The sequence below is a fragment of the Gavialis gangeticus genome, unplaced genomic scaffold, assembly GCF_001723915.1.
Source record: "Gavialis gangeticus isolate Ggan-Ray unplaced genomic scaffold, GavGan_comp1, whole genome shotgun sequence".
Lineage (NCBI taxonomy): Eukaryota > Metazoa > Chordata > Crocodylia > Gavialidae > Gavialis > Gavialis gangeticus.
The window spans coordinates 105155575-105177001 of record NW_017729031.1 but is presented as its reverse complement, the minus strand read 5'-3'; the positions used below and the strand labels follow the sequence as shown (position 1 = coordinate 105177001).

At 44.1% G+C, this 21427-nt stretch overlaps 1 protein-coding gene across 3 annotated transcripts in view; it reads left to right on the top strand.

Moving 5' to 3' along the window:
* The window catches only part of CARF (calcium responsive transcription factor), a 98009-nt gene that overhangs the window by 56414 nt on the left and 20168 nt on the right, over positions 1-21427 (top strand). For 2 of the 3 annotated variants that reach the window (XM_019523495.1, XM_019523494.1), the window contains exons 4-8: positions 10168-10288; positions 12506-12649; positions 13410-13643; positions 14610-14772; positions 19274-19349. In XM_019523495.1, the coding sequence (XP_019379040.1) occupies positions 10168-10288; positions 12506-12649; positions 13410-13643; positions 14610-14772; positions 19274-19349 (738 nt within the window). Of the gene's footprint in view, positions 1-6627; positions 6818-10167; positions 10289-12505; positions 12650-13409; positions 13644-14609; positions 14773-19273; positions 19350-21427 lie in introns of all 3 variants that reach the window. The other variant, XM_019523493.1, reaches the window with a different exon arrangement.

Below are 21427 nucleotides of genomic sequence, written 5' to 3'. Positions count from 1 at the left end.
CCACAGGTATAGATGGCTATACCCTGTACAGGTGAGATTGTACAGATAAAAGGGGTGGGGGTGCTACAGCTACACATCCCTGCAAATTGACATTGGCAGCCAGGAAGGATGACTGGAGTCTCTGGGTTAGAATACGTGGGGAATGTGGCAGGCCATTAAGGGGGTGCTCCTGCACTAAGCCACCCACCTCAATGTGCCTGACCACCTTCCAGGCTGAGTGCCTCCCTGGAGGCACCTCGCATCTGGCCGACCCCCTTCCTGGAGCACACCTGCTAGCCTGGGGGTACAGATGTCACCACCCAGGGATGGGCTTGATTCTGGCACTGCACCCCCTGGGAAACGCAGGCCTTGTAGTCCTCGAGGGTACTTGACTCACTTCAAGTACTTGGGGTGCTTCCCTCAGTCGGAAGCACAAGTAGTGGTATCCCTTAGCCAAATCAAGGGGACCCAAGGCATAATCTAGACCTACTCCCAATAAATCTCCCATGCTAGGTACAAAGGAGAACTTTATTGGTTACTAGGAGTAGGGTTCGAATAGGGTACAGAGTTGAGTAGTATCAGATAAATCCCATAGAGCAAACAGGGTGGCTGGAGTAGCCTTTGATCACACATCTGAGTTACTGCAAGTTTATATATCTAGTTAGATCTCAGGTAGCTTACTTACAAGTATCATCCAGAGGCAGGTGGAGGTTCCCTCTGGAGGCAGGCAGCTCATTGATCATGAGTTTTGAGAGAGAGAGCAAGTTTCAGATGGTCCAGCTCTTCTCTCTCTCTCTGAGTTTTCCTCATGGTTACTGCTCCTCTTTCTGGGCAGTCCTTAACTTATATAGCCCTTATGACCTCATTTACCTGGTCCAATGGAGGCCAGCAGCTGTTGGCTGTCAGCCAACCAATTTGAAATGCATCACTGGTTGCTGGGCAGACTGGCAGTCTCTAGCCCACCAGGGAGCCCAAGCCCCTCACCCAGCCATGTGATATCAGTCACCTAGGCAGAGGGAGCAGGTTTCCCCCCTCCCTCAGGAATGTATCCAGCTTAGGTTACCTAAAGAGGTAGGGTAAGGTGTGTACCCTCTGCAGGGCCCATACTAACCAAATTGTTACAGAGCAGAGTTTTTGGGGAGAAACAGAGGCGGCCTTCTGCCACACTGAACATGGCACAGGGAACATCATGGTAGGAGTTTACTACAGACCTCCTAACCAGAAACAAGACTTGGACCAGCAGTTCACCAGGGAACTGGCTGAGGCTGCACCCTCTCAGCGCATGGTTGTCATGGGAGACTTTAACTACCTGGACATCTCATGGGAAGAGCGCTCGGCCAAATCCAGTTGGTCACAAAGCTTCTTCATGTGCATGGACGAACTCTACCTGAGTCAAGAAGTCTATAGGCCAATGAGAGGTAAAGCATTGCTGGACCTGGTACTGGCCAAAGGGGATGACCTAGTCAGTGACCTAAGAATTGATGGAAAACTGGGTGATAGTGACCACAAGCTGATCACCTTTACTATCCATCACAAAGCTGGCAAGTCAGTCAACAAGACAGAAGTCCTCTATTTCAGAAAAGTTGACTTTGGCAAGCTCAGGAGGCTTGTTGTCAAGGCCCTAAGGGACCATGTCTCGACAGGAAGAGGAGTGCAAGAGGAGTGGTTGCTTCTCAAGGGAGTGATCCTGACAGCACGAGGGATGGCCATTCCATCTTGGAGAAAAGGTAGCAAAAGGGCACAGCGACCTCCTTGGCTCACCAGGGAACTTGAGGACCTCCTACGCCTCAAAAGAGAGACTTATAAAGGATGGAAGGCTGGAATTACTACCAAGGAGGAGTACTCAGTACTGGTCTGTACCTGCAGTGAGTGGATCAGGAAAGCCAAGGCTGCAACCGACCTCCATCTGGCTTCACATATCAAGGATAACACAAAGTCCTTTTTCAGATATGTAGGGAGTTGGAAAAAATGCAAGGGGTACCATTGGACCCCTGCTGAACCAAACAGGACAGCTGATAGCCGACACCAAGGAAAAGGCCGATCTGCTTAATGGGTACTTTGCATCCGTCTTTCATCAGTCCAATGGGACTGCCCTGTCTAGCAAGACGTGGGATTGCTAGGGTGAGGGTGTATTTATACCCAGCATTGGTGTTGATCTAGTAAAGGATCACCTTGAGGCTGGACACCTTCAAGTCAGCTGCTCCTGACACATTACACCCTAGAGTATTCAAGGGCACTGGCAGGTGTCATAGCCCAACCATTGGCAAAAATATTTGAAAACTTGTGGTGCTCATGTGAAGTACCTGAGGCTGGAAGGCGGCCAATGTGGTACCCATCTTCAAGGAAGGGCAAAAAATAGATCCCGGGAATTACAGGCCAATCAGCTTGACCTCAGTCCCTGGTAAACTGCAGAAAATTATCAAGGAGACCCTTCTGGATAAGCTGGCTGAGGGCAACATCCTGAGGGACAGCCAGCACGGGTTTGTCTCAGGTAGGTCTTGCCTGACTGATCTCATCTCCTTCTATGACCAGGTGACATATCACCTGGTCAAGGGAGAAAAGATTGATGTCATATATCTGGCCTTTAAAAAAGCCTTTGATCTGGTGTCCCATGACCTCCTCATGGAAAAATTGGCCAACCGTGGCCTCGGCTACACCACAGTCCGACGACTGGGAAATTGGCTCCGAGGTCAGACCCAGGGAGTAGTGGACGATAGTAGCGAATCATTATGGCGCTCTGTGACCAGTGGTGTCCCCCAAAGCTCTGTCCTTGGACCGGATCTCTTTAACATCTTTATCAACGATGTGGACATTGGTGTCAGAAGCGCACTGGCTAAGTTCACTGATGACACTAAACTTTGGGGCAAAGCATCCACACCTGAGGACAGGCTAGAGATCCAGGCTGACTTAGGTAAACTTAGTAAGTGGACAGATACAAACCCGATGAAGTTCAATACTGATAAATGTAAGGTACTCCACCTTGGGGGGGCAGGGAACCTGCAGCATACTTATAGGCTTGGCAATGCTACTCTTGCTAGCACCACTGCTGAAAGAGACTTGGGAGTCATGATTGACCACAAGATGAACATGAGTCACCAATGTGATGTCACAGGTGGTAAAGCAAACAAAACTCTGGCTTGCATCTATAGATGCTTCTCAAGTAAATCACAGGATGTCATCCTCCCGTTGTACTCAGCCTTGGTGAGGCCACAGCTGGAGTGGCCTCATTCAGTTCTGGGCTCCACAATTCAAGAAGGATGTTGAGAAACTTGAGAGTCCAGAGGAGAGCCACGCACATGATCAGAGAGCAAAAGAATAGGTCTTATGAAGAAAGGCTAAGAGCCATGGGACTCTTCAGTCTGGAAAAGCTCAGGCTCAGGGGGGACCTGGCTGTTTAGAAGTACATAAGGGGTGTACATCAGGACCTGGGAGAACATCTGTTCACCAGAGCACCCCAAGGAAGAACAAGGGCCAACGGTTAAAAACTCCTCCAAGACCGTTTTAGGCTGGACATAAGAAAAAATTTCTTTACTGTCCGAGCCCCCAAGACCTGGAATAGACTCCCTTCAGGACTGGTGCAGGCACCTACTCGTTAACACTTGGATGCTTATCTTACTGGGATCCTTTGACCCTAGCTGACTTCCTGACCCTGGGGCAGGGGGCTGGACTTGATCATCATCGAGGTCCCTTCCAGCCCTAAAGTCTATAAAATCTATTAAATAAAATCAGACTATCACTAGAAAATGCATACAACTTTTTTTTTTGTGGTCAGCTTGAGATTGAGGTGCATAGCTGGCATGGGCCAGGTTTTCCAGATTCAATGGGAAATGTTTTTCTTAATACAGTACAAAATGATAGAACATAAAATACATAAAGTAGCATTTTAAAAACAAAACAAAAATCTAAAAAGAATGAACCCAAGCAAAATTTTTAAAATTAATTTAAAAAAAAAATCACATTCCCGTTATTTAAATGTTGTCCTTAAAATCAGTCTATGATATAAAAATGATTTTCCTGATCAGATGTTTGGTGCAGGAAACATTCCAATATAATTTTCTTTATATGCAACTGATTTTTTTATATTTTAGCTGTATTTTATTTTAAAATACCTAGAATATCTAGAGAGAAGTGAATGTTTTCTGTGATTTCTTAGGCTGTGGACTCCTGTTTTTTACTTCCTATATAGAGCAGATTGGGGGGAGGGGAAGGGAAGAAGAAATTATCCTTTTGGTATCTTGGGCTGTAAAAGGCAGTGAATTATTATGCCTCCCATATCTTCTCTACCCTGCTCCCTCTTCCTGTCTTCTATGCATACGGATTTAAAGAAATTTTCTTAAATTTAAGCTTAGAAATTATAAGTAAAGATTTATAGCAGAATCTGTCTGTCTTCAGTTGCCTCCCTCTTCCCACAGGAAATCTCAAATGTATTTTTAGTACAAACTTGGCTTCAAGGATCTCAGTGTTATGCTTATGAGGATCTACAGATTTTAAAGACTATTTTATTCCTCCTTTGCAAGAATGAGCACTCTAAATGTTAGTGGCATGTTTGTTGGACTAACCTAACTTGTGTTGTAGTTTTGCGCAACTCCGTTGTCTTCAGTGCAGTTCTGTCCATGGGGTTGAGTTTGACTCTACAAATTCCTTTTTTTCCTTTTTGTGTCCGTTCCAGAACAGTTTACAGAGAACTGATAGATTCCCTTGTTGTTCACTTTGTGCTAGATAGCACTTGTTCCCTGCTTTTCTCTTCTGATGCTTTCTCATCTCTTTAATTGGTAGGTCTTTTGGGATATAGATTCAAATGATCGCCTCTCTTCAAAAGTTTGATTGCTTAGGTGAAGTGTTGCATTATACCAGGCGTAGGAAAAATAGTGGAACAAGCAAGCAGCCAGACTCCATTTCCCAGCAGCCCCTGCCCACGTGGCTGGGGCCAGTTTCTGTGGAGACCCCGGCGGCAGCCGCACTGTGATATCGTGAGATGTGGTTTCTGTGGAGACTGACTCCAGCAGCGCTGGTAGGAGGTGTGGCAGGGTGCAGATCTGCTCCAGAGCCCGGCTGGGATCTTGTAGCAGTGACAGCATGGTCCAGAGCTATGATCTGCAGCCTGCATGCCCCTGACCAGAGCGTGCAGGCTACAGATTGTGGCTCTGCCCTTGCTCTGAATTGAGCTGTCACCACTGCAAGATCCCAGCTGGTCTCCAGAGCAGGGGAAGACTTGTGGGGGCTATAGCCCCCTGTAGCCACCCCTCCAGTGGTACCACTGCCTCTGCCCACCCGGCACAGGTAGTGGCAGCTGAGCCTGCCCCATTCCATTCCAGCCCACAGCACAGCCCCCCCACCAGGAAGAGGCTGGCACCACTGCTGCCTGGCAGTGCTGCTGGGGCCAGCCTCCGTGGAAGCCCTGGCCCCAAGTGCTGAGTGGCAGGATCCAGCCCATGGGCCGGACCTTGCGCGCTCCTGCACTATACAGTGATCCTGTGGCCCATTCTGAATTGTTGTACTTTGCAGAAAACCAAAAAACCCCCCAACAGGTGGGGAATGAGGCAGTTTTAGTACTGAGCCCATTGGGGCAGGGGGAGGTGGGGTTGAATAGTTTGACTCCCTTAGGGGTGTTACCTGGCACCTTGGACTGCAGGACTTCTTGTGGGCAGGATCCAACATGAGGCACCCAGGCAGCTGCCAGGGCCACCACAGCATTGGTGGTGAGTCTAGCGGCGGCAGCAGCAGTGAGGGGTGCAAGTGCAGTGGGTCCAGAGGCAATGAGGTGCTTGGGTGCAGGGGCCTGGTGGTAGCAGTGGATCTGGGGGAAGATTCCAGAGGCACTGGTGATGGCCATGGCCAGTGGTGTCCAAGGGGCCTGAATTTGGTGGTAGGCCTCTTCCCCTTACCCCCCTCCCCGCCCTTCCAGCTTCCAATAGCTCACTGATAGCCTGGTCAGCCAGCTAGGGTTGCTCTGCAAATCCTATGGTTGATGGCTGTGATGATATGATGATGATGATGATAATATGATACAAGATTATGCGACTGGCTGGCTGTGACTGCAGTCTTCAAGGAATAAAATGCTTGATATGTTCTTCTTCATAATATAGCCAGTAACTCACCAAAAACAACCTTTCCAATATTAATTGACTAGTAATAAGTATTAATTATACTAGAAAAACAGGAAGTGGAGAGAAATCCAGGCTGAAAGAATTAACTTGATTCTGTCTTGGTGCTTATATAACCACTGGTTAGTAGGAAGTTCAGTCTTTGTTGTATGCCTTGTTCTCATTTGCCCAAAATTTAGTATGTGCTTAAAAGGTTTCAGAGATCTCCAGACCCTTCAGAAAATGGGAGTTTTTGCTTCCTATATAGCCAGACAGTAGTATAGCAATTTTAACCACTGCTGAGACATTTGTAGTACTTCACCTAGTGTGTCAGGCTGGTGATGTTATTAACTCAAAAAAGGCGGGTGTTCATTCTTTGGCAAATATGGCTGTTAATCAACCAGTACAAAAGCCAATAAAAAAAACACCCAAACATTTTAGATAGTACCTTCACCTGCTTGCATCCCAGAATCCTTGACTGCATTTTTTTTTTTTTTTTTTTTTGTATACTGAATAGCAGTCGGATTGGTGAATAATCCTATTATTTCACCTCCTTTCCATGCAGAAAATTGGGGACTCGTACCGTGGCTATTGTGTGAGTGAGACAGAATTAGAGAGTGTTCTAACGCTACACAAGCAGCAAACACAAAGTGTGTGGGGGACACGCCAGTCTCCAAGCCCAGCCAAACCTGCCACACGGTTGATGTGGAAATCTCAGTATGTCCCATATGATGGGATCCCTTTTGTCAATGCAGGTAATTACATTTCTTTAATAACTGGTTTTCAAAGTTTCAGCATCTGTAAACCTTTTGGCCATTAAAAAGAACCCACCTGAGACTGTATCTCAGTATTCTGGCAGAATATTACTAGGTATTGGTAAAGTCAAGTCACAAACATGGAAGAAGTTGCCTTAGTGAGTTGAGTCTCAAATTTGATGCATATGGGGTCCCTGGAACCACAGGTTCATATTGTAATGTAAATGTTTGAGTCTCTTGATTTTTTTTTTTTTTTTATTAGAAGTAGGTTAACTAAGCACTGGGGCAGGAGTCTTTTTTTCAAATGAGACTTTTAAAAAGAAGGCTTTGTTTGCTCTGCTTGGATATTGCAGTTCTCAGAAAGCAGTTCCAGCAGTCATGCAGTTTTGACAGCTTACTGAAAACCTTGGACAGCAAGAACCTGTAAAATACTTTAAATAGCCCTTAAATATATTTTTTAGTAATTTTATACTTTTTAATTTATGGAGCAGGTATTATATGATAGAATGAGTGATCATTTAGATGTGATCATACTAATCAACCCTCAGTTGTAACTTGATGTGATTATTGTGTCTGATAGGGTCCAGGTTGTGTTTGTACTGAAAGTAATTGGAAAAAATTGTCACTTGAATTACAATATAAGCTTTCCAACTATAAAGTGAAACAAGACTAGAAAGGACAAATACAGAAAAACAAGCCTTTTTTCCAAGAGATGTGCCAGAAGTTTTGGGGTACTTATAAGATCACTCTAATGAGCAATTCCTTCCCTCCCCAAAATGAGAAGGTTAGAGTTGGAACATGCTAAATTCATCACTTTTGTTTCTTTGTTCAAAAAAATGTAGGTTGGCTTTGAATCAGAATATATATATAATAGGGGTGTGCAAAGCGTGCAGTATTCGATTCAGATTTGGATTCGGGCTACCATGATTTGATTAGCTGATTCAGATCACTGTCCTGATTTGATTTGGCCAAATCTGAAGATTCGATGCTGATTCTCTGAATCAGCGATTTGGCCATAGCCACAGCTTTGTGTTTTTTCTATGTACCTTGAGGTACCAGGCACGGCTCCTGAACACTGAGATGGTAGGGTGGATGAAGTGTCCCACGGGAGCACAGTGGCGTCCCCTGCGCACCCAGTGGCGGACGTGGAAGTGAACTTCCAGTCCACTTGTGGGTCCACCACCCAGCACACGAGGGAATCCCCTCCTCCCCTGTGCCACTCTGGCCCAGCAATTGGCAGGTATTCCCCCAGACCAAGGAGGCACCAGTCACCGAGCTGGGGGGCAGGGCAGTCCCCATCGCGCTTGGTGGTGGACCCAGAAGTGCTGCCAAGCATGTGGGAGACCTCCCTGTGCTCCCTGTGACACTCCATCTGCCCCACCAGCTCAGCATTCATGAGCTGCACCTGGTACCTTGAGGTATGTAAAAAAAAAAAAAAAAAAATCATATAAAGCTGTGTCTATGGCCAAATCTTCAAATCTCTCTGAATCGATTTGGAGGCTTCTGATTCGATTTGGAGAGATTAATGTGTCTTCTGATTTGATTCAGAGATTCGGCCACTGAATCTGGCCATATCTACTCCGATTTGAATCAGAGACTGAAGCTTCGCGCATCCCTAATATATAATGCTTGCCTGGTCAGACTTAGAGCAAGGAGGGATTGCGTAATGTCCTACATCGGGGCAGGCAATTATTTTGGGCAGAGGGACGCTTACTGAGTTTCGGCAAGCCATCGAGGGCTGCATGACAGTCAGCCCAGGGCAGATTAATAGTATTTTTCTAAATTTGTTAGGGGCCTCATGGGCCAGGTAGAATGGCCTGGCAGGCCACATCTCGCCCCGAGGCTGCATTTTGCCCACCCCTGTCCTACATACTACTCTACTAACACATTTTAGTTCTAGCCTGCAACATTCCCACTATTAAAATCTTTAGAACAGAGGCTGCCAGTTACCGAGAGTGGCTGATTTACTGAATTCTAGTTATCTGAAATTCCTAAATAACTGAAGGTCAGTGACGCTGCTCCCAAGTTACACTTACCAGATGCTTTACTGAGGTACAGTTTCAGGCTTCCAGAGATCCTGAGCTGTTCACGCATGAAGTACCATTCTTCAATAGCTTGTAACCTCTACATAAGTGGAGTTTTTGTGTTACCTTGCTTGCCTCTCCTTCTATTGAAGCAGGTAGCTTGCTTCATATATTGTAAAATAGGATGTTCTGAGCATCCAGATCCTGACTTTACTAAGATTTCAGACATGCTATACCTTTGTAAAATTGAGGTCCTGCCAATTTTTTGCAATGCCTGTAAACAGGGACTAACTAGTTTGATCCTACCATAAATTATTCCTCATAAGTTAAATGAGCCAAAACTTGTTTTCTGAGGGTTTTGTTCATTAAACCAAAGTACATTAAACTATTTCTGAATTAGTCTCTGGTTTTCTGTGCATTTTTTTATTTTAAATGGTACATGCTTGTACAGGGGATTACCATTCATGTAGAACCATTTGTCTCAACAGTATGCTGCACTGAAAGTACTAGCTGTTTCACAAGCTAGGAAGTGGCATATAAAAAAAGATTTCAAGGGTAGTTTGATTGTGGGAAAAGAAGTGCTAGGGATCATACTTAAGTGTTCAGGATAAATAATTTCCCTTCTTAGCTATGCTCTGCCAAACTATAGCCAGCATTTTACTCCACTTGATCAAATGTCTGAATAAAAGAATGAGGTTATTTCAGTGAAGTTTACAGCTAAATTAAGTTCTGTTTTGTAATGCTTTTTGGGGTTCTATATTCATGTCACATTGGTTAACGTAAGGGATTGATCAAATATGGTCAAAAGAACAGAACTTTGAACAGGAGGCCAGGAACATCAGGTTCAGATATTTTTTTTCTTACAATCGATTTGCTGTGTAATTTAGGGCAGATCCTATAATTCAGGGGAGATCCTACCCTTACTCATGCTTATCAGCATCTTATTCTGTGACTAGCTCAGAAAATGAATCATTATATACAGTAAGGATGCTAATAGAAGTAAAGGTGTCAAAATATGGCCTTTAGCCTCCCTGTAAAATGGTTGTTGCAATATTTTAGTTTCCTACCTGATAGAAGTACTCTGAGGAATAATTATTTTGCAAAATGCTATGAACAATGTACAGTAAGTGCCAAGTTTCATTTTCAGAAATGCTGGTACTCTGTAACTTGGGTATTTACTACCCTGAACACACTAGTCCTCAAAGTATGTGGAAATAATTTAAATAAAGTGTTTCAAATTTTTTTCCTTCAGAATTTTTTTAATAGAGTTTATGGAACTGTTGGACGCTTGAATTTATAGTTGAGCCAGTTAATTTCTATCCACAGGAAGCAGAGCCATTGTGATGGAGTGCCAATATGGGCCAAGGAGGAAAGGTTTCCAGCCCAGAAAAGCTGGTGAGCAGGAAAATTCATCAGGCCATCTGTACAAAGCCACTTGTCCAGCACGGTAAGCATTAGCAACAAAATTTGAAAAAAATCCCAACCAAGACTGTTGTCTGAAGAAGCTGCCAGTGCTACATGAGCTTGTTTCTCAAGAAATATGACGGATAACTGTATGGTACCAGAATGACATTTGTCTTGGTCCTGGTACCTGTTCGCACCATTGTCCACCAGATAGTGCTTAGGGATCATTAAAGCACAATTAACCCTTAAATGGAACATGAAATATGAACACAGACAACTCAAGTGTCCTAAAATCAAAGTCTAACTTTATTAGTAAAACAAGTATTATCTTAGCAGTTTCTATATTCAGAGAGAGAAGAACACTTAGTACAATGATCTCACTCAATCCCAGATGTTACTTTGTTTCAAAGAAAAGATGGCCACTCAGTTCCTGAAGCAAAGGGTGCGTCATTGGCTGGGATGATCCAGACAGGTTTGGAAGTTGGATTCATAATGCAAATGATGATAGCAACGATGACGTGCTTAATTTTCTTGCTCCCCACTTTTATGCTTTTCTTTAAACTTGACTCCTTACTTTTGAATTGGTCTCTCTGTAGTCAGCATATTGTTCATATTTTATCCTGTCAGCATGTTCCTTTGTTCAACAGACCCATTATGAGCACACCTCTTAATTTGGCCTTTTTCCAGTGTATTTTAAGCATTGTCCACTGGTCTCCTTTATCACCTTCATTAACATATCCAATCATTTCATTCCTCTGATTCAGCTGGTTAGTGCCAAGTTCAGTTAATTTGAGCTAGTAACACAACTATTACTATGTTGTATTAGAGAAAACTTCTCACAGTGATAGAAAAAGGAAAGAAACATCATGCGAGCAAACTTAAGGCCATAAGCTGTTTGCAAGAAACAAGGCCAGCTGATACTGCCAGCACCAGCAAAATTAAAAGTCCAGGTAACAACCATGAGGCTATACAGGACTTTAGGCTAGATATAAAGGAAACTTTAAACAATACTGTATTTCAGCACTGTATAAACAGGTGCAACTTTAAAGCCTAAAATATGACAAGATACCCTAACATACCAGTCTGGTGTTAGTACCAGTCTATGTTAAATGTATGTTCAGAAGAAGGATGAATAATTTTCTGAGTGGATGTTGTTCAAATTGATGAGTTTCTTAAATCTTCTATTCTGGGTCCCTCTTGCTAGGAATTCCAGTATACCTTATAAGTCCAGCCCACAGACTGGACTGGGCCCCTCCAGCCATGCTCACTGCCAGACCTCCTGGGGCTAGTCTGCATGGAAACCCTGGCCCCACACTGTGACCACTCTGCTGCTTGTGGGGTCTCCATGGAAACCACCCACAGCGGTGCAAGCAGGGACTGCTGGGAAATGAAGGCTGGCTGCCGGCTGGATCCTCCATTTTGTTCACCTCTGCCTTACAGGCACTTAAATCATTATACATGGAGGTTATAACAACACTATTGGCATTTATTCTGGTCTTCATTTTGGCAGTGTATAAGCTGGGTAACAGTTATTTCAATTTATTTCAATTTTCTAAAAGGGGCAAAAAAGCCTTATAGATTTTGGTTGACCTGTTTGGTTTTACCTCTAGTAATTTGGAAGAATATATTATTTTCAAATTAACTTTGACAATGGATCATAGTGTCAAATTGTTTATTGTGAAGTTGGGGGATGGGGAACTTTAGTTGTGAAGTTGGCGGTTGGGGAACTTTAGGTGAATGGGGGGGGGAACCTCCTAAGTTACTAGGGTTATCAATTAATGACAAGTGTGCAATTTTTTTAAATGAAAGTTTCATATGAATTTTGTAGTGTTTTATATTACCCTGTGGACTGAGATATCCAGAAGCTATGCAGACCGATTTGCAGCCAGTAATTGATCAAAATGATAGGATAGAATGCAGTGTGGCAGTGACCCAGATTTATTGGAGAAATCTGTCTAAACTACATATGGAATCCAAATTTACCAAAGCACTTCTCCTTATCTAACGCCAACAACATCCGCCAGTCTCCATCCTCCTCTTCCTCCTTCTCTGTGAACTTTTTGATATTAATTTTCTGTGCTTTCATTCTGCAGTCTTCCAGTTGACCTACTATCTTGCGAACAAACCTTTGTGTGTACTTCTGGGGTTTCTCTAGAGCTTCTCTGCAATAAATTTTATAATCTGAAACAAAATAGCTGGTGTTTCTGAAGAAAAGTATAATGAAACCAGGTGTTTTCTGGTCTGTTTTATTCCCCGGAAGAATCTATATTAAAAAGGTTCAAAAGTTTCCTGAGTACAGAGTTCCTACTGACCCCAAAATTGACAAGAAAATCATACGAGTGGAGCAAGAGAAAGCATTCAACATGCTGAAGAAGAATTTGATGGATGCAGGAGGGGTTCTCAGGTGAAATTTCCATCTGTTTAATTATCTTGACAAATTGATGATAAACAAATTTGTTGCTTGTGTGGGGGTTTTTTTCCTCTTCCCTTCTCTATCACCATCCCACAAGACAATTTAAAATTTTTTTGTAAAAAGCAGAAAGATGCTTCCAGTAGTCTTGTTTAGTGCAGAAGATGTTATGTTGTGGGATTAATGCAAAAATACTTCATGATAAAAAGGCAGAAATGGGTGCAGTTTGGGTATTTAACAGAGACTCATGCTGACTATTGCTAGAATGACCTTATGCTTTAAATGCAGTTGGTCACTGGAGGTTCACTCCAGATATTGGCGCAGAAGTGGGTGGAGAGAGTCCTTCAGCAGAATAACCTTAAAGCAGTTGCTTTTCCTTTAGGTTGTGGGGGAGAGAGGGACATCAGAGGAGCACAGTAGTGAAGTAAAATCAGCTTTGTATGCATGCCCCTTGCCGCTGAGCTGTGGTGTGCAGCTCTACCATGCTGTCTGTAACCTTTTGAAATCTTAACAGCTATGGAAATCAGCTATCTGGAAAGCGCGGCATCAGTGCCCACAATTAATGCTACTGGGGTGAGGGTGTTTCAGACATGGTAGAGGTGTAGGTGCACATACCTCAAATCCTGTTGGTGGCTTTAATGATGAGAGCCTCAGTCACTAGATTTTGTTCCAAAACCTGGAAAAGAATTTAAATAGTCTTGTTTTGCTGTCTCTACTTGGGAATTGGACCTGGAAACTCTCTCTCTCTTGTCAGGTGGTATGTGCAGTTACCCACGCAGCAAGCACACCAGTACCATGAAGTGGAGCCCTCCTGCCTTCCTCTTTCACCCTCCCATTTCCCCATATCCTCTCCTGAGGAAGAGGAAGATGGACTGAGAGATGAGAACTGCGCTTTGCCCTCTCGACTTCATCCACAAGTAGCAGATAAAATCCGAGAACTGGTATCTCAGGGAATAGAACAAGTGTATGCTGTGAGGAAACAGCTAAGGTATAGCATAATCTGCTCTAAGTCGGTTAGCTTCTTTCTATAGTGCTGTATCAACCATTGCATTAATTTGCCTTGCAGCAGTAGGGCAAGGCTGACTTTTTTTTTCCTCCACAAATAATATTAGCATTTGTTTTAACTGAACCTTTACCCTTACATGTTAATATCAGGTGTGTTGTCTTCTCTTGCCTCATTATATATCATTGCTTAAGGCTGGTCTTCCAAGTATTGAAACTCCCAAGTTTTGCTAAAATAGCTCTCTAACAGTTTTAGGTCATGAGATTAGATGCAAAGGGAGTCATGCTGTGGACTATATTACCATATTTACCTAAATCAAAGACAACTTTGAATTTAAGATGACCCCTGCCCTCCAAAAGTTAGTTTCTTTACATAGAAAACTTATAAATTTGTTATTTTTCTATATATAGAATTTAATAAATTATTGGAGGGAGGTCTTAAATTTACCCCTTAAATTTACACCCCCTGCCTTAGCAGGGGGAGGAGGATGCAGGCAGTGGAGTGGCAAGTGATGAAGGGGACAGGAAGCCTAACCCCTACGTCATTCTGCCCCCTGCAACAGTTCTGGCTCTGGTTCTGGCTCCAGGCACACAGCACACAGTGGCTTCTGGTCTGGGCAGGCAGCTGCTCTAGCCCTAGTCATGCAGCTGTGACAGCAGGAACTCCAGCTCTGACCCTGGGTCCAGGTTGGGGCTGTAGCCAGAGCTGCAGCAGCTGTGAGCCTCAAGCCAGTACATCAGATCCAAGATGAGGTTCCCCACTCCCATCCATATTGAATGGGGAAAAAACCTTGTCTTGTATTTGAGAAAATACTGTAACTTCTTGTTTGGATCATATTTGTGGAAAGAGGAGAAGACTGTTGGGAGGGTGTGGGGAAGTAAAATCTGCTAATATGCAAATATATTTTTAACTGCTTCCCCTTGCCATCCTCCATTTTCTAACACATGACAGAAAATATGTGGAACGAGAGCTTTTCAAACCGGATGAAGTGCCAGAGAGGCATAACCTGTCTTTTTTCCCCACTGTGAATGACATCAAGAACCACATCCATGAGGTGCAGAAGTCCCTGAGAAATGGGGAGATGGTGTATAACTCTGAAAGCATCCCAGCAACGGTACTATTGGTGCTATACTCACTTCTGTCCATCCCTCTTTTCTTTTTTTTTTTTTTAACTTTGGTTGAAGGATTTCAGGATTCAAGTAAAAGTTTCTGCTGACTGTTGTATTCCTGATGATAACATTTTCAAAGGACACTTTGCCTGGGAAGTAATAAATAATATCTGAGTAAGGGTCTTTAGGCCTTTGGTAGCTATATTTATCTCATCGATTGATAGTTTGTGCAGTAGTCTCATATAATGACGTAATGAAATGAAGGCGGTGTCTTCTAGAAGAATGATCACTGGGAGGTTGTAATTCTTGCCCTGTCATCTTGAGTGCCTTGAAGTCATTTCTTGCTTTTCCTCTGGAAAAGATGGATGAAATGTACCTTCCTACTTCATGTGAGGTTGTTAATGTCTATGTAGTGTTTTGAACAGGTAAAAGACTATAGTAGTGCTAAGTATTATTTACTTAGCATACCTAAAAGTGCATACAAAATAAATATTTAAAATTGTGCAGTAACTGTAATGTATATTGTCCATTAATTTTCTGTGGGGTCATTTAGAACATACAATGACAGTAATTTCTCTAGTTTGAAAGGCAAAGTATGTATTGGCTATGAAGAAATTCCAAGGATGTAAACCCATTTCTGCCAGAATGTAGTATGGTGAAGATTTTGTATTGCTTAATATATGCTGCTATGATAACCAGGGTACATCCCCCAGCTTCACAGCACTTCTGGTCATAATGAATAGATGCATCTTCAGTACCTAGTCTGCTGGTTAACATTAAGGCTGCTTACAGATATAAAAAGCCCCCCAAAATAGCACTCTACTTTAAACTTCACGTGCCCCTGTGCCGAGCCTAACATCATGGCCAGAAGAGGCATCATGTTAATTTGAACCAGCTTGCCCAACATCTGTATGGATCGGGTGCTTCAGTGAGACTTTTTTGATACTTTTATCTAATAGCTTTAGGTAAAAGCACCAAACCCCCCTCGTCAAAGTGCATGATTTATATAGACGCTGTGGAGCTGGGTCATAGATTCATAGATTGTAAGGCTGGAAGGGACCTCAGAAGATCATCAGATCCAACCCCCTGCACCAGTCAGGAAAGATAGCTGGGGTCAAGTGACCCCAGCAAAGTGACCATCCAGTCTCCCCTTGAAGATATGATTGCACCACCTCTGGAGGGAGCTTATTCCACAATCTAGACACTCTAACTGTAAAGAAGGTTTTCCTAATGTTGAGCCTGAAATAATCTTCCAGGAGTTTGTGGCCATTACTCCTGTTTTTTTTTTCCCAAGGGTGCCCTGGTGAACAGTTGTTCAACAAGCCCTTGATGTATTCCCCTGATATAGCATTAAACTGCTACCAAGTCCCCTCAGTCTTCTCTTTTCCAGGCTGAAGAGTCCCAGGTCCATGGGGCTCTTCAGCCTAGAAAAGCGCAGGCTCAGGGGTGATCTGATGGCCACCTATAAGTTTATCAGGGGTGACCACCAGTATCTGGGGGAACGTTTGTTCACCAGAGCGCCCCAGGGATGACGAGGTCAAACAGTTATGAAGTACTGCAAGACCGCTTCAGGCTGGACATAAGGGAGAATTTCTTTACTGTCCGAGTCCCCAAGGTCTGGAACAGCCTGCCATCAGAGGTGGTTCAAGCACCTACATTGAACACCTTCAAGAGCAAATTGGATGCTTATCTTGCTGGGATCCTATGACCCCAACTGACTTCCTTCCCTTCAGGCTGGGGGCTGGACTCGATGATCTTCCAAGGTCCCTTCCAGCCCTAATATCTATGAAATCTATGAAACCTTTCCTCATATGGCTTGCCGTGCAAGTCTCTGATCATACGTGACCCTTCTCTGGACTCTCTCAAACTTCACCACGTCCTTGTTAAAGTGCAGTGCCTAGAACTGGATGTAGTACTCCAGCTGGGGTCTCACCAATGCTGAGTAGAGCGGAAGAATCACTTCCTTGGTTTTGCTGGAGATGCATCGATTGATGCATGCTAGAGTGTTGTTTGCCCTGCCAGCTACAGCATCGCACTGCTGGCTCATGTTCATACTGTGATCTGTTACTACCCCTGGGTCCCTTTCATTTGTGGTGCTGATCAGTTCGGCACCACCAAGCCAGTAGGTGTTTAGGGGGTTGTTCCTCTCCAGGTGGAGGACTTTACATTTCTCAACATTGAACTTCATCTGGTTCCAGTCTGCCCAACTTGCTAGCCTGTCTAGATCCACCTGTATCTGTAGCCTATCTTCAAGTGTGGCCACACTTCCCCATAACTTGGTGTTGTCCGCGAACTTGCCCAGTGAGCTCTTCACCCCCACATCCCAATCACTGATAAAGATGTTGAAAAGTACTGGACCAAGCACCGACCCCCATGGAACACCTCTGGCCACTTCTTGCCAGGATGACACAGATCAGTTCATTAGAACGCTCTGGGTCCTACCCCACAGCCAGCTTGATACCCATGTAACTGTCTCCCAGTTAAGCCCACAATCCTCCAATTTTCTTGTGAGAACATCGTGGGATACCAGGTCAACGGCTTTATGGAAATCAAGTACACAATGTCAACCTCTTCTCTCTTATCCGGGTGGCAAGTTATGTGATCATAAAAGGAGGTGAGGTTGGTAAGACAAGACCTGCCCGCAATGAAGCCATCCTGGCTATCATTCAGAATCCTACCTTCTGCAAGCCTATCGCACATAGATTTCCTAATGAATTTTTCCAGGATTTTCCCTGGGATAGAAGTTAGGTTAATTGGCCTATAGTTACCTAGGTCCTCCCTCCTCCCCTTCTTGAAGGATGAGCACAACATTGGTCCCAGTCTTTAGGGACCTCTCTGGAGTGCCATGAGTTTTTGGAAGAGTTTTGCCAGGGGTTCCACGATGATTTTGGCCAGCTCCTTCAGCACTCTCAGATGAAGTTCATCCAGTCCTGCTGACTTATATGTCTAATTTCTTTAATTGATCACACACCACTTCTATGGCAGTAGTAGGAAGGCAGTCATTCCTGACCTCATTCTGTTCCCTATCTGGCATGATTTTCCCCTTGGCTTGGTGAAAGACCAAAGCAAAGCAGTCATTCAGGAGTTCAGTTTTCTCCCGAGTGCTGGTAACCAGCTGTCCTGAATTGTTGAGCAATGGCCCCACACTCCCATTTCTTTTCCTCCAGTTCCTTACATACCTAAAGAAGGACTTCTTGTTGTTCTTGATTCCCGTTGCTCATTTTAATTCAGTCGCCACCTTAGCCTTTCTAATTTGTTTCCTACAGGGGTCAAACAAATGCAGTGCTTCTCCGGTAAAGTGCATTTCTTTTGGGTTTTTTGCCATGTCTGTCAGCAGCCTAAGTGGACCAGACAGAACATATCAGGACAGTGAGAGGGCAGCAATACATGAGAGACAGAAAGCGTGTGTGCACAAGAGAGAGAAAATGGAAGTTGAGAAAGAATGTTATGCTGATGTGGGTTATTTTTACGCTTCATGAGAGGAGGAAGATTTCAGCCAAGATCTGAATAAGGGTGTGTGTGCATTGGGGAATAAGAGGTCTGATGCATATTGGATGGCTTGGAAGAAGGCATGAGGGAAGAAAGAGACTTGCATCAATGGAGTGAAGGGAATGAAATTAAATGTTATAACAGATAGTTTGATTTGGGGAGCCAGTAAATCTATTTGTAAAGGTGTTTGAAGAGCTGGATGACTTGGTGTAGGTAGTGAGAAAGGATGAAAATACTGGCTGTTGCATTTGGGATGAGTGTAAAGGAAGTGAGACAAGGAGATGAGAGAGGAGATTGCAGTAATTGAATGAGAAAGCAGTATGTGACTCTGAACCCAGAAAGTTGTGTGCAGGGCTTAAATGAGGTTTTTAACAACCCCTGATTTGTATGTCACTGCTCTAACAGAACTTCAATCACACTATTTAGAAGTCAGTTGATGTATTAGGGTTTCTTTTAAATAAAAATGTTTAATTACATTTCAAAGCTCAATTTATTAATACATTTTATAAGTAAATTTTAAGGTGTTTTTTTTCTCTTTTTGTTCTAACTTGCGCAGACCTGAATTCGTGGCTCTGTATCTCCTACAATGACATAAGTACGTAAAGAGGACACACTGAAGAATTATTTTATTCTTTTATAGGCATTTGTGATATTTTCCGCTTTTGCAAGATGCAAACAGAATCTTGAATTCAAGTCCGACCCTGTAAATAAAAAAAAACACCTTATTTTCAGATCATTTGTTTTTATATGTTTAATTTTCAGTTTTAAAGTCTACCCACAACCTGTGGCAGTTTAACCTACCAGTTAGTGTTTTAAATCCTTTTGAAACATGGCACTTTATCTTTAAGAATCTGAAAAATTACCCAAGACTTCAGAAAATACACAGTATAAGGAAATAAGAAGGTAATATTTTGGCTGTTAGTTTTTATTATGGTTTGAACCTTTCCAGTATCATAGAGAATATGCAGGTGCTTTTCCCATTTTAGACGACTGACTTTTTTTTCTTTCTCCTTCCAGCTGCAGTGGACCACAGACAGTGGAAATGTACTCACGGAGACAGTAACTGTTACGTTTGCATCACCACCTGCAGAGGGTAGGAGCATATCATATCTTGGTTGTCTTCAATTTTTGTTTCAGGGGTGTCACAAAGTAAAACTTCCTGCCAGAGAGCTTAGCATACTTAGTCATTAAAGGAAAAATGATGGCAAGAAGTGACTATTGGAGAGGAGTCCCCCTTCACTACACATATGAGAAATGTATTTGAAGTTCCCAATATACCAAGTAGGAGTCATTAAAACCATAGACTTTGCCTTCTAGACAGCCTTTAACATGTCAAGATTTGGGTTTCTGTGAATATAGTAATGTGAGCATATTAAAGAGCTACTTCAGTTTTGATTCACAGAAAATGCTAATAATGTCTGGATATAGAATCATGAAACGTGCTCCATGGAGTGATGTTTGTGACAGGGTATGATGATCTCAATAGGGTTCAGTCTGCTGATACCCTTTAAATATGTGAGCTCTCACATGCTTTAGAACTACACCTGGGCACCTTGCTGACTCAGGACCAAGTGAAGTTGGCATATTGATTTCACGTGCAAATCTTTAAGACTCTGATTCTGTCATTGGAATGCAATTTAATTTTTCCTAGTCGTAATTGTAATAAAACACAGATTTTTAGCTGACACCAGTTCAGCAAGACGCATTTTTTTGTTAAGTAATACTTTTGTCAAGTAACCTCTGTCTTAGTTAAAGCATGTTGTGAAGGCAGTATCTCTTCACAGCAGTTACTGTGCCATTAACAGAGAAATGAAGAAAAGCCACAATGTGATTACTGAAGGAGTTAGTTCTGTCAGAATGGAGTCATATTGCAAGATTAGCTGTTGAGAGATGCTCATTGCACATAATGCTTTTGCCTTAAGTGGGTAACTATTATTGCTTTAGATCAGATTATCTGATGAGCAAAGATCCTGTTTTTCTCTAATTAAAATGGCAGATTCTCTGATGAAAATGCAAATTATCTGATGAAAACCTAAAAATATGCAATTAAAATGAAATGCCACGATAGATGGATAGATATCAATTGAATACAATGTTTCATTGATATATTTACAATTTTTAAAGCAGTTTGGAAGCCTACCAGTGCCTCAGTCACTATAATAAAATAAATTCTAAATACCTCTGCATTTTGGTATTTGATTTTGGGTTTTTTATCATGGAAAACCAGGGTTCCCCCTGCCCCTTAGCTGACAGACTGCAGGCCAGACCCCTCACTCTTCCCTCCCCACCCCCCAACAGGCCCTGGCCCTGCTGGTGCCCCTCACCACCCACCCACAGCCCTCTGCTCCCCACCCCACCAGCCCTGCTGGAGAGGGGCCTCCAGCTGCTAGGGCTATGGGGCCAGGAACCCAGGTCCACAGCAGCCGAGCCCTAGCATCTGCTAGTGGGAGGCCACTCCTGCCGTGGAGCAGAGCAGAGCAGAGAGCCTGGCTTCCCCTCCCCCTGTGGCTGAAGTGGAACCCATGGGGGGGCAGTGGCGGGCTGCCTGCTGCGGGCTTGGGCGGGGAGGCAGAGAGATCTGTGCCCCCTAGATCTGTTGAGGGGGTCAGGGCAGGCTGCCTGCTGCCCTCCCCCAGAGCCTTCTTGGCTCTGCAGGCAGGACCCGGCATGGCAGGACAGAGTGGGGCTGGGCAAGGAAGCTCCTTGCTGCTGCAAGCCCTCTGTGATGTGTTCCCTGCTTGCCCGGCAGCAGCAAGGGGCACAAACCTGTACTACTGCTGCTAGGTGCTCAGGGGATGCCTTGGCTGGGCAATTCAGGGCTTGCAGTGGCAAGGAGCTTCCCCGCCTGGCCCCACTTTGCCCTTCTGTACCTGGTCCCACCCACTGGGCTGCAGAGGGGGAGCCCCTGCTCCACATACAGGTCCCCGTGCCCCCTTAGGAGTGCACACTGCAGTGGGGAGCTGGCCCCCTGCCCCCTGGACGAGCCACCCACATCCCTGTCCCACTCCTGACTGGGGCCGTTTGGCCATCCATTCCAGCCCCAAGCCCCATGCACTGCCTAATTAGGTAACAGCCCCAGCCCTGCCCAACTCCCTCCCTCCCTCTCTCTCATTGGGGGCCTCAATCCTCTCTTCTCCCTTCCCCTCCTCCTCCCTCCCCCCCCCCCCCCCC